Source organism: Urocitellus parryii, chromosome 1 (genome assembly GCF_045843805.1).
Source record: "Urocitellus parryii isolate mUroPar1 chromosome 1, mUroPar1.hap1, whole genome shotgun sequence".
Taxonomy (NCBI): domain Eukaryota; kingdom Metazoa; phylum Chordata; class Mammalia; order Rodentia; family Sciuridae; genus Urocitellus; species Urocitellus parryii.
The window spans coordinates 94,338,471-94,350,558 of record NC_135531.1 but is presented as its reverse complement, the minus strand read 5'-3'; the positions used below and the strand labels follow the sequence as shown (position 1 = coordinate 94,350,558).

The window sequence follows — 12,088 nt, the reverse complement described above, 5'->3', positions numbered from 1 at the left end:
TTCTCCTCTTCTCTCCGTGTGTTTGTTGAGCACGGTTGGTGCGTGACTCTTGGGGACTGGTTCAGGGGATGATGACAGAACAAGACTCTCTTTCCAGCCCTGTGCACATACCAGTGGCATGCCTCCCCTGCCATCGGTCCATCCCCATCCGTTCTGCTCTCTCCAGCCCACCCATGATCAGGCGACTCCCCCATCCCACCCCATTTGCCTGCTCATCCTCACCACATCTCCACCCACCCCTCATGGACTCCGAGACCCTTATTCCCCCCCAGTCCCTGGGGCACACCCTCATCCTTCATCCTCCTCTCTCCCCAGGTAAGGGCAGCACACATGGCATTATCCCCAGGCTACCAAAAGGAGAAACTGAGGCCCGGGAGGTGGGGTGGGGGAAGGGGAAGGCAGAGGTTCCTGACCCCTCTGTCACCCCAGATGCAGCCCGTGGGCTCTCCTCTCTGCCCCCCCTCACCCCTGCTCTTCTCCAGCCCTGGGTACAGACCTTCCCAGCATCATAGCTGATGACTCAGCGGGAAGGGCTGGGAAGGCTGCTACCCATTGCTCCTTCTGATCTGTCCTCCGTGTCCCTGAAATTCAGAGGGCCATCCCTGCTTGAGTGGAACCCACAAACCACCAGCCAGCCACCCACCCACACTGAGTTCAGACTCCTGCCCTGGTTGATAGGGGATGCACTCTGGTCTTGGGGGCAGGTTAGAGAGGTGGAGGCCTGGCCCACCCCCAAAGTCTGCCCTAGGGGAATCCCAATTTCAATAGGCAGGACAAAGGAGAGGGATAGGAGTGTCCAGGAGCCCCCTGAAGGAGCTAGAGCCCCAGAGAGCACTACTGACTACCAGGCCTTCCTGCCCCTTATGTTACCCCTCCTTGAGGCCTTATTTGTTCAAACAGGGGGGCACTCTCAAGGCAAGAAGACTAGCACTATAATATTGCACCATTCCAAGGTGCACATTTATGCTATAGACTGTGTTAATAGTACCCCCTAGAGTTGTGTGACTCAGTGGCCGTGAAAGATATGAGGATGCAGTCAGGGAATTCAGGCTGCATGTGGGATCGAGGATACAGGAATAGACTTAGTTGTCATTGGTCTCCAAGAGTCATGGTACAGCAGCCCTGCTTATTAGAAATGGGAATATATTTCCCCTCTGTGCCCTCCTGCCCCTGAACTCCCCTTTCTCTCTCTTACACCAACACACACACACACACACACACACACACACACACAAAGACATACACTGAGTTACCTGACTCCAAGAGCCAGGCTAATCTCAGACATGGAACACAGTTAAACTTATCTCTTTTCTGTTCTTTTGTGGATTCCAAGAGTCATTTTGGCAACTTCCTGGGTCTTTATCCTCTACCCCAAAGGTACTTCTATTTGAAAAAAAATCACTTTTCCCCCTCTTGTCCCCATCCCCACACCAGTGTCCAAGAACTGAGGAAGAAGAGCTGGAGTTGTTTGGAAATCCTTAGCCACAATCCCCATCTTCCTTGGGACAAAGGCCAGGGATCAGAGAAGGTTGGATTGATGAGGGACCTGAGCCCCCCTGTTCAACAGGATCAGCATGCATGCCCATTGCCCACCCCTACCACTTTCCTAGAGCCCTCCCAGCCCCTCACCCCCACCCTGGCCAGGTGTGCCTGCACACACCCCTATCACTTCAGCGATGACCTCTTATCTCCCAGAGAGCTGCCATCAGGGTCCTGAGCAACGAGCTTTCTGCCCACCAACCACTCCCATTCCCCAGTCCTCTAGATATAAGGCCACAGGGTTTCATGAGTATATGTCACAGCCAACAGTCACCGCCCACTTAAGCCCCAGGGGCTTCCTGAATGGTTGAATATACCAGGAGGTGAAGGAGTAGAGCACACTTTAGTTCTTGAGGAAGTTTAGGTTGATTCATGTTGAACAGTAGCCAATTATTACCTAACTTCCCAAGGAAAAACAGGCCAAGGCAACATAGGCCCATCCCTGAGTAGGGACATGTGGGGAAGGGGTCAGTCCAGCCCTGTTCGTAAGATTCTCCTCAGCTAGCTGGACTTGCTGGGGTTCAGAAAAGAATAGAGGGCTGCCAGAAATCTGCAAGACTGAGACTCGCTTGAGGGGAGAGGTGGCAGCCAAAGAGCAGAAGGAAGTGTACCTTGGGGGTGAGGACAAGGTCAGGGACATGGGAGTGGGTGGTGCCTTGGAGCTGCAGGAAAGGCAAGATGGAAGAAAGATGTAGGGCAGAGTGAGGCTACAGTGGAAGAGCAGGTCACAGGGAAAGGGCAGGAATGCCCAGGCTGGCTGCCAGCAGGCCCCTGATGTGCAACAGGCCTCCAGGTCCCCCAGTGAGCCTGCTCCAACCTGCCCCTGCCCTCGGCCTCAGGAAGGCAGCTTTGGGACGCTAGTAATTCCAGCTCCCCTCCAGCTTCCCCTTCCCCTACTAAGCTTTCCCCATGTTTATTGTTCTAGGGCAGCCTTCCCCAAACTGTGTTCAACAAAGGTTCCTCTAAAAAAAAATGCCTTCCATGGTCAAATAAATTTGGGACATACTAGAAAGTTCAGCTATTTCCTCCTATAAAATTTTTATAACCTTTCATATGCTAATGTAAGCTGCAATGAGGAGCCCTGCGAATGGATTTCCTAAACTTATTTGGCCACAGAACCTTCTTTGAGAGAACAGATCAAACATCTTCTAGGTCAGTTTTGTCATGGACACATAATCTGGGTACAGCCTTCCAGAGTTCTGCTTTGAACTTTCTGGGAGTTTCATGTATGAGAAAACCTGCCCAGGGCCCCAGAGAGAATCCTCCAATAGGGCCCAAAGGAGTGGCTCCTAAGAACTTGGTCTCCCTTAAGGTTGACTGCCTGGCACTAACGGGCTGCAGTACTGGCTTCATGGGGCACCAGGCAGGTAAGAAGGAAAGGTTCAGGACCAGGAGGACAACTAGACAATAACCTCCATTCTTCCCCCTCCCCGCTTCCCTAAATCATCCTCCCCCTGCCCCACCCCTTCCCACCACCCACGGAGCCACATCTATTAGAGAGGTTTATAAGATTTCAGAGCCCTCCACCCAGCCCCAACTCCAGCCCCTTCAGCTACAAGTGTGACCCCAAGTGCCTGACTTGGTTTTTCTCATTCATCACTGTGCACTTTGATTTCTAACCTTAGCCTCGCGGATGATGCCAGTTTGTTCTGTGATTTTTCCCCTTTTCCTTCTCCAGATGTCCAAACGGATTCTTCGGACAGAGATGTTTGGAGAAACTGCCTTTGCGATTGTACATGCCAGATCCTAAGCAAAGTATGTTTGAAGATACAAACACAAGTCCCTGCTCCTTAGAAAGCTTCCGGGTGCAGTCCCCCCAATGTAGGGCATAGGGCCAGGGGTGTTGGTTGTTTTGATCTTTGGCTGTTTTGTTTTGTTTCTCTTTTCTTTTTTGTATTTTGGTTTGTTAGTTCTTTTGTTTTGTTTTGTTTTGCTTTGTTTTTCATTTTTGGCCTAATCCTTGGGTTTAAAATTCAGGGCTGCAGGTAAGGGGCAGAGTGGCCAGGCCAGTACAAATGGTAACGGTGGCAAGGAACCCAGCTGGCATTGGCAGGAGCCCGTGCCGGGGTGTTGCAATGCCTGTGTCTTGCTATCCTGGCTCTCTCTTTCTGGTTTTCTTTCTTTTGGTAGGTGTCCTGTGGGATACACCGGGGACAGGTGTCAGCAGTTCGCAATGGTCAACTTCTCCAGTATGTCTCTTTCTTCTATTTCTTCTCTTCCCTGGTGACTGGCAATCTCCCCCTGTGGGAGGGATGGGGCCTTGCTTATCATGACTGGGAGGGAAGTGGGGGTGTCCCGTGCTCCTCTCACTCCTCAGTGCTCACCAGAAGCCTGTGCAGAGGAGAACGATACACCCCCTGCCCCCTGGCATCCATCAGCTATACTGCCTGGGCATGGTCATGCTGAATTCTCTCTGCAGCAGCAGGACCCTGTTCAGGTCTCTTTACCCATTCTGGGGACAGATAGCCTGGCCAGAAATGGGAAGAGGCATTTATAGAGCCCTCCCTGGCCTCTGAAGGCTGTTTGAGGATGTCAGGCTGATGATGAGTTTGGGAAGTGAGTGTGAGTGTGTGTGCTGGTGTGCTTGAGAGAAAGAAAAACGTCTCAAAAAACTATTTTCTGCTCAGGCCAGAGTATGTTGGTTTGGGGTTTGGGGACCAGAGAGGGGAGGAGGGGAGTTTGAAGACCACCTGTGGCAGTGTTCTCCATGGATGCCAGAGGACATTTGTGTGGCTACAGGATGAGGTGGGCTGGGGATTGCTCAGAAAATAAATGATAAGGAGAATGAGGAATCAAGGGGTCATTGGTGATTCTCCCCAGGACATCTCCGGTCTGAATCCACTTTCAATACTTCATTCCTTTTCTTTCTTCCACTTCTGAGGTTGGAGCTCTCTCTATGTTCTGGTTTACATAATTTACAAAAAGAAAAAAAAAAGTGAGCCCTGTGGCTGACCCAGGGATGCAGCTGTAATTGTACAGTGTTTATATTAGGACCTGGGAGCAGTTCCTTCCAGCACCACCAGGTGGAGGTGCAGCAGAGCAAAACTACACTGGTTTGCCCACAGATTCCATCTGGGGTCCAATGGACCATTAGTCTGCAAGGCCTGAACCATGTCACCCATCCTATCCTGCAGAGAAGACTAGGCCCCGGCCCATCCCCTCCTGTCCATAGGACAACTGGGTCCTATGAGGAGTTAGGAACTAGAGCATCCAGATGGTACCTGGACATTGGGAAGTAGAACTCTGGGAGACGCCAAAGGTCTACTCCTAGGTAGCTCATGGAGAAAAAGAGTTTTGGAGTCTAGGTATCAGGGTGAAGAAATGAACCTTCCCAAGCATTCTTAGACCACAGCAGGAAAGCCTGAAAATTTACTCCCTACCTTAACCCAATAGAAGCATAGGGACCCCAGCAAATGAGAGCCAGTAGGCCCAGAAGGTCAACTGTCTTCATAGCATGGGAGGCAAGGCTCCCCACAGGACTCTCTAGTCAGAAGCCAGGAGGAAGCCCTTGGGGACAAGGACAGAGCATGTAGGCAGGACATGTGGCTCAAAGGAATTCTCTAGAAACCAGGCTGTGGAAGAATTTCAAAATCAGGTCCAGTCTATGTGGAGAACTGTAGGGCAAGAGGGGGCAGAGCTGCCAGGCTGAGCACGGGCCAGGTGACAGGCAGTGGAGGTTATATTCCTTCCCACCCTTTGGCCAAGAACCTCTCTGGCTTATGGGACTGTTCTGGACAGGCAGTCCTGGCCCCTCCTGAATCAGAGCAGCAGAGCCTCCGGAACCCGGGCCACTGTCCAAGGCCTCTCTGCCAGCTGGGCTGCTTCAACTTTCAGCCTGGATCTGCTGGGAGGGTCAGCAGAGCCCCAGGAGCCCAAGACAGACTGCAAATGCAGCCTGTGGCCCTCCCACCTTGTCTTCAGTACCATTACTGTTACCTTTCTATGAAGGACGAGTGCTCCTCCAGCACTTTCCCAGAGAGCCCTTCGTGTGCTCCTCTAGTAGATAGTGACTACAGAGGCAGTGAAATGTGCTCAAAGAAGTGGCAAGCTTCTAGTTCCAAGAGAGCAGGATGAAAATGCCAGCGGCCCAGCCTGTGAGTTCTGGGCCTCGTTTAACCCCTCTGGAGTTGTGTTCTTGTCTGTATATCGGGGGTCATATTTATGCCTGTCAGGCTGCTGTGAGGATGAAACGAAGCAACACATGTGAGGAGCTCAGCAGACAGCCTGCCACTGTCGTTAGAGTGCACTTTAGTACCTCTCCCAGCTACAGTTGGCATGGAGAGGGCAGGAGGAGCACTGACTCCCTGGAGGCCACCTCCCAGCATTCCAGATCAAAGTGTCTGACCTTGCCCAGACCACCTGGAACCAGGTTACCTTTTGCAGAGAATAAGGAAACTAGGCCTTAACCCCAGAAGCACTTAAAGGCTTCTCCTTCTTTCACTGACAGGCCCTCTCCTCCCAGAGAGTCAAAGCTTGTCTGTGTGTATGCCTCCATATAAATGAGCACACACGCTAACCCACAAGCATGCACTCGCCCCTGCATACATACATGCAAACACAGAGCACATGCTCACATCTGCACACACATCACTGCCTCCTTGTCCAGGCACCTTGTGACTGTGGATTGAACAATTTGCATATTGCCTGGATAGCTTCGCCCTGCTGAAAGTCCAGCATCAGGTTACCACGATTACTGGTTAGTATGCAAATTTCTGAACAATAGGACCTTCCTGTGACTCAGTGGTACCACCCCATCCTGGTTGAGTGGCAGGCAGTGAACATGAATGGGACACTCATATTTTAGCTGGGGTAGATGCAGCTGTAGGCCCCTCGGAATTCTTCTCTGCACATCCCAGGAAGAAGGCTGCCTTCCTGGTGACTGGCCAGGCCCCCAGTGACCTCACCAATCATGCCAACCATCACTGATCCTCCCTAAATAGTATAGCCTTTGACTCAAACAGCACACCATCAGTAGACCTGGAAGCTTCTGCTGATGCTATGATTTGGTTCCCAGAGGACTGACACAGATGAAAACTCTTACAGGGCTTTGGAAGCCTTTCCTTGCTTCTCCAGGTAGTCATTGCTCTCAGGACTAGCCAGAAAGGCCTCACCAGAGAGGCAGAACTAGTCAAAGCATAGTCCAAAAAGACCAGAAACAGAGCCTCCAATCTCCCTTCTGCCTTCTGATTTCCTGTGTGACCTTAGGAAAGTGTCCTGGAACTACTGGGTCCCAGTTGCCTCATATAATACAATAGCTTTGTCCAAAAGTGGGGCTCAGACCAGCTCTTAGTATCCAGGAGGCCGTGGTCAAGCCCTGCTGTTTTTTCCAAGGAACACGGCTGGATAGCCAAACAATATGAGCACTCTTGAGCTGCCTGGAAGGTCCCTGGATCCCAGAATTAACTATTCAGTGAAATGTCTGAGGTCTTTGGAGTCTGTCAAGATTTTACATCAACTTGCCTGGCTGGCCAGCTCTGGGAACCCTAGAGAAGAGTGGACAAACCATACTTAAGATGACTTTCTCCTACCTCTGCATTCAGAGCAAAACTGCAAAGAAGCCAAAACCTTAAGATCACCCTCCAGGCTCGGGTTAGCAGGAGTACACAGAAGACTCATGTTTAGAGGGCTGGGGTCAGTGCTTCCTTGGTATGGTCCCTGCACAGAACTGGGGAGCCCAAGCCCCAGGATCTTCCTCAAGGCTCTTGAAGTCAAGGACCACTTTCATCCCTGAAGAATCACCCTCCTCTCCTATCCTTTTCCAAATGCAGAGCCATCTAGAATCCCTTTCAGGAAGCAGAGAGAGACCTAGGGGTGAATAATGCTCAGGACTTCCTGCTAGTTGCCTGTGTTCCCCTTCCTCTGCAGCAGATGAGAACGTCACACACGACTTCGTATTCTCCCTGAGTCTAGCCAAGATGACTGTGCTTATGTGGAAGCCAGAGAGGGAGTGAACCCGGCTCGGCAGGAGCTGGGCCCTTGCACAGTGTGCAGAGACTCTGCTGTTCAGGCCTGCTTGCTGCTGCCTCTGACTGGGTACATGTGCTTTTGACAGATTAGGAAACAGAAACTGACTTACCCACATTCACACAGCAAATTAAGGGCAAAACTGAGACTCAGTCCTGCAAACCAGTGCTGGATGCACCATAGGATGGGACATGAGCTTTTTAAAAACACTGTTGTGATTTCTGGGCTCCTACCCAAGCCTGATCCTATTGGTCTGGAGGATTCTGAAGTACAGCCAGGTTTGCAAACCTCCCAGGACCCCATGGTTGAGCCTTAACCCTATTTAACAGCTAAGAGACTGAGACCTAGATAGGTTGGGTATCTCTCAATGACACACAGCAGTTAGGTGGCAGAGTTGACCCTTATTTAACCTGTCAATGGCGTAGATATCTACCTCATAGGTGCCTGAAACCACACATTCATTGATCTCACTTCCAAGACTAATTTATCCATTAAATGAGGCACTCACAAGTTCTCCAATCTTCTCATTCTCCTAGTTGCAGTTTGCTCTTCTAAGTAGCAAGATCGGTCTTGGCACCATGCCCAGCCCCTGCAGGTTTCCAGGGTGTTGAGGCAGTAAGTGGAAAAGTGACCTGCTGCCTGCAGCCTCCTCCTCTCTGTGCTCCTGCTCCTCACAGACTCTGAGGCTCCACACTTAGGCTCCTAAGAGATGAGAAAGCCAGCCAGACCTGTGGGACAGGCCAGGGTTGTGGGGCCGGCCTAGGGATCTTGCCCTCATTTTGAACAGAAGAAAGGGCCCTGTGAATGAGCTAGGAGCTGGTCAGGCCCTCTCCAGGAGGACTTGAGAGCTCTGAAGGGCTGGCACTGGAGCTGAGAGGAGGGGACCAGGCACTCCTCAGAACCCTGTCCCCAGTCACCCTTTCCTCCAGGGAGACATTTGCCAATTGATTCTCGCCTGTGCCTCCTCACCAGGTACTAACCCCACTGCTCACCTTCAAAGAACATGCTCTGCCTGTGAATTCTAACATTGCTTCTCTCTAGCCCTCCTGGGGCTCTTGGGGACTGGGCACCAGGGAAGGAGCTCAGGGGGCTAGGAAGGGACATTACTAACCTGCTTTCACCTCACAGGCTGGCTGCCGGGTGTCTGAAGAATCCTGACCAACGTTTCTCTCTTTCTCTCTCTCTCTCTCTCCCCCTCCACCCTCCCCCTCCCATCTCTGTCTGCCTCTCTCCCTTCACCCCTCCCCCTCTTACCCCCAACTCTTCTGCACTGCCAGAGCACCTTGGATTTGAATTAAAGGGTATGGAACCTCTATGTATCACTCTGCGCCATCCGCTCAGCCCCCTCCATAGTCCCTGACCCCATGGGTGCTGAATGTTTCATTTCCTTTCCAAAAATGGAAAGGGGATGATTTCAAAAATCTCCCCTGGCCCCATCAAGATGTCCTAGAATAAGCTATGTTGATTTAGGGGCAGATAAAAGCAGCTCATGGCCAGCCGTGTACCCTGGGGTTCAGACTGTGCCTCCACCGCACAGTAGCACCCCCTGCATAGAGGAGACCAAGTGCTAGAAGGCCTCAGGGGAGGGGGCCCACAGTAGCACCCCCTGCATAGAGGAGACCAAGTGCTAGAAGGCCTCAGGGGAGGGGGCCTTGCCGAGCTGTGCAACCCAGTGGGTGTCCAACAAGAGACAGGGCCTTTGTGTGGATGTGGCTTCTTAAAGGGCCAATGTCCAGAAACTACTGAAGCCTGGTTTGGGAGTTGTGCAGAGAGGTGTCCCTTTCCATCTGACTTGAATCCTCTTTTCTTTTCTCATGTCCATTGCTTTTCATTCTGCACCAGACTAGTTGCTGATAATCCACATTTCCTTCTAGCCCTGCCCTGTGTCTTATCTGCTGGGCTTTGCCATCTGCTTGAGACTGTCACTCCTTCCATGATCTGTCCCCACGATGGCACATGTGTGCATCCATGAGCAATACCAGCAAGGGTCTGGGTTGGGCTGGTTTCTGTTGCCTGCCCCTTGCCCTGGCTCAGAATTTGACATGTGACTCCCTACCCTATGCAGCTGCCCCTGGGAGACTCTTTGAACTAGGAGGGACTTTGAGGGTCTCTGTTTCCAACTCTGTGGCTTTGCTCAGAGAGGCTCTGCCCTGGCCCCAAGAGTCTCAGTGTATTCCAGCAAGAGATATGCAGGAGATCCAGAGGTGGGGGACTTCTGGGGGTCAGAATCTCAGATGTGATGCAGAGCCTACAAACATGCCAAGGCTGTTCTCGCAGCAGGTTTGGGGAAGACCTAGCTCTGCCACCTCCTGGCCCCATCAGCTGTTCTCAATAGAAGATAGAGCTCAGAGTCTGCATGTTAAGTGTGTCTGTGTCCACAGCCTGAAGTTGGGTGGGAAGGAGGGGTGGAGGCTCTGAGGGATCTAGGATCGTGGAGGAAGGATGCATGAGGTAAATCTGCAGGCGTCTGTGCTGATGGGATGTAGGGAATGTGTACAACACTTGCAAGGTCTCAGGGCAGAATGTGAGGGCATGGAGGGGCAGTGGGATATCTCTATGTTAAGTTGAGCATTTGCAGTTGGACCTATGTATGTGTGGAGGTGAGTGTAGGATGTGCAGACGTGTGTGTGTGTGTGTGTGTGTGTGTGTGTGTCTGAAAGGGGAGTGTGTATGCAGCAAACACTCATCACCAGAACCTACAGACATGTGTCCCTGCCCTCCTGGTGCTCCCATTCATGGGTGAGGTGGCAACAAACAGGAAGATATCAGGTGAAAATAAATGCTAGACAGAAAATAAAATGAGGTCATGGGATTGTTCTACTGTGCCTAAGTGGTCAGGGGAGGCTTGTCCCATAAAGTGACATCAGGTAGTCAGTCCTGCAAACAATTTGGTGGGGTGGTGGGAAGTGTTGAAGGCAGGAACCAAGTCATGTGGTTCAATGGGATTTGTCTGGTTCAGTGGATAAAGACCACCAGTGATTCCAAGCACTGGGGGAAAGGACCACAGATAAGATTCAAAGGGAGGTTGAGACCAAGTAATTGGGGTCCTTAGACCTTGGATTTTATTTGAATTAAAATGGAAACTATCATGAGTTTTAAGCAGGGAACTAAAATGATCTGCTTTACACTTTAATGTAGCTTTGAGTAGACAACAGCCTGACGCTGGGGGCAGCTAGGGAGCAGCAGACACAGAAAGGCCTGCCACATGGTGACCATCGCTGGGTGAGAGGAGGCATCATCCTGGACTAAGTTGGGAGCTGTGGAAATGGTCACATGGTCAAATCCAGGACCTACTTGGAAGGTAGAGCTGAGAGTACTTGTAGGTGGATCAGATATCAGGGAAGATGGGAAGAAAGGGAGTGATTCAGAATGAGTTGTGTTTTGGGGCCAGAGCCACAGGAGAGAGATGCTACAAGAGATGGGGAGGAGTATGGAAACTGGTTCTGGTTGGCCTTGGCCTTTGGATACCTGAGTCTGGAGCTTAGGGAGAAATCAGAGCAGGAGACAGAAAGAGAAAGAATGTAAAGAAATGATATTTAAAGTCTGTCTATATGAGGTCACTCAGGGAAAGAAAGAAGAAAGGAAAGAAAGAAGGAAAGAAAGAAGGCTGAGAGCTCTGGGCCCTTCTACCATCCAACCCAAGTAGAGAAGAAGGGAGCAGCCATTGACATGGGAAGACCAGCCTGCCATGTAGGAGGAAGCTCAGCCAGGAGCGCCACTCCAAGGCCATAGAGTGTGCCCCACAAGGAGGCATTTTAATAACCACAGGACTTGGAACATGGGGGTTTTTGTTGACCATGACCAGAATAGTCTCCAAGGAGGCAGATGCCTGACAACAGAAAATTGAGGGGTAAAGAGGGAAAGAGGCCTGGAGGCAGGGCTGTGGGACAGAGTCAAGATGGGGGTGTGAGACAAAGGTCAGGTTAAGAGAGCCTTAACTGACTGTGGGTCGGTGTGCCTGGATCTGTGTGTGCACCTGTTACTGGAGTGTGTGGTTAACTCTGTGTGTGTGTGTGTGTGTGTGTGTGTGTGTGTGTGTGAGAGAGAGAGAGAGAGAGAGAGAGAGAGAGAGAGAGAGAGAAGAGAGCAGGTATGGGTTTATCTTTGTGAAGGTTGTGCCTGTGACTCTGGCAGGCATAGTTGTGGACACGTGTGGGTCTGAAGGGTCTGCAGCCCTGGGGTTACTGTGTGCTTGCCTCTGCATGGGAGATGCTATAAGCCCAAGGGGACAGGGCTCCACCAAGGTGTGGGAGTCCCACCTCCAGTTATTCCTAAGCAGGGAAGCAGGGCCAGCCAGCAAGTGCAGGTGGGGTAGGGTGAGCTTTCTGGGTTATGGCCAGTACTGTCACTTTTTGCTTCTCTTCTTCCTAGTGGTCTGTTTTAGAGGCATGGAGAGTAGAGAGGAGAGTTGAGGCTGGGGGCTTGGAGGCCCAGTCTTACTCAACTCCCCAGCAAGGGTGAGGGTGTTCTTTACACACAAGGATAGATGTGTGCAGATGCCAGGGGCCTGTGCTGCCACTGGTGGGCTTCTTACCTGCAGACATGGGAGGCTGCAGTGGGCCAGGCCACAACTCTGACCAGGCCT

At 51.5% G+C, this 12,088-nt stretch overlaps 1 protein-coding gene across 5 annotated transcripts in view; it reads left to right on the top strand.

The window, feature by feature from the left end:
• Nrg2 (neuregulin 2) overlaps positions 1-12,088 on the top strand; it is a 180,602-nt gene that overhangs the window by 160,911 nt on the left and 7,603 nt on the right. Inside the window, exons 5-6 of one of the 5 annotated variants that reach the window (XM_026401272.2) lie at positions 3,670-3,728; positions 8,781-8,804. The exons of 1 other annotated variant lie outside the window; for it this stretch is intronic. In XM_026401272.2, the coding sequence (XP_026257057.2) occupies positions 3,670-3,728; positions 8,781-8,804 (83 nt within the window). Of the gene's footprint in view, positions 1-3,217; positions 3,295-3,669; positions 3,729-8,780; positions 8,805-12,088 lie in introns of all 5 variants that reach the window. 3 more of the 5 variants (XM_026401270.2, XM_026401273.2, XM_026401271.2) reach the window with 3 other exon arrangements.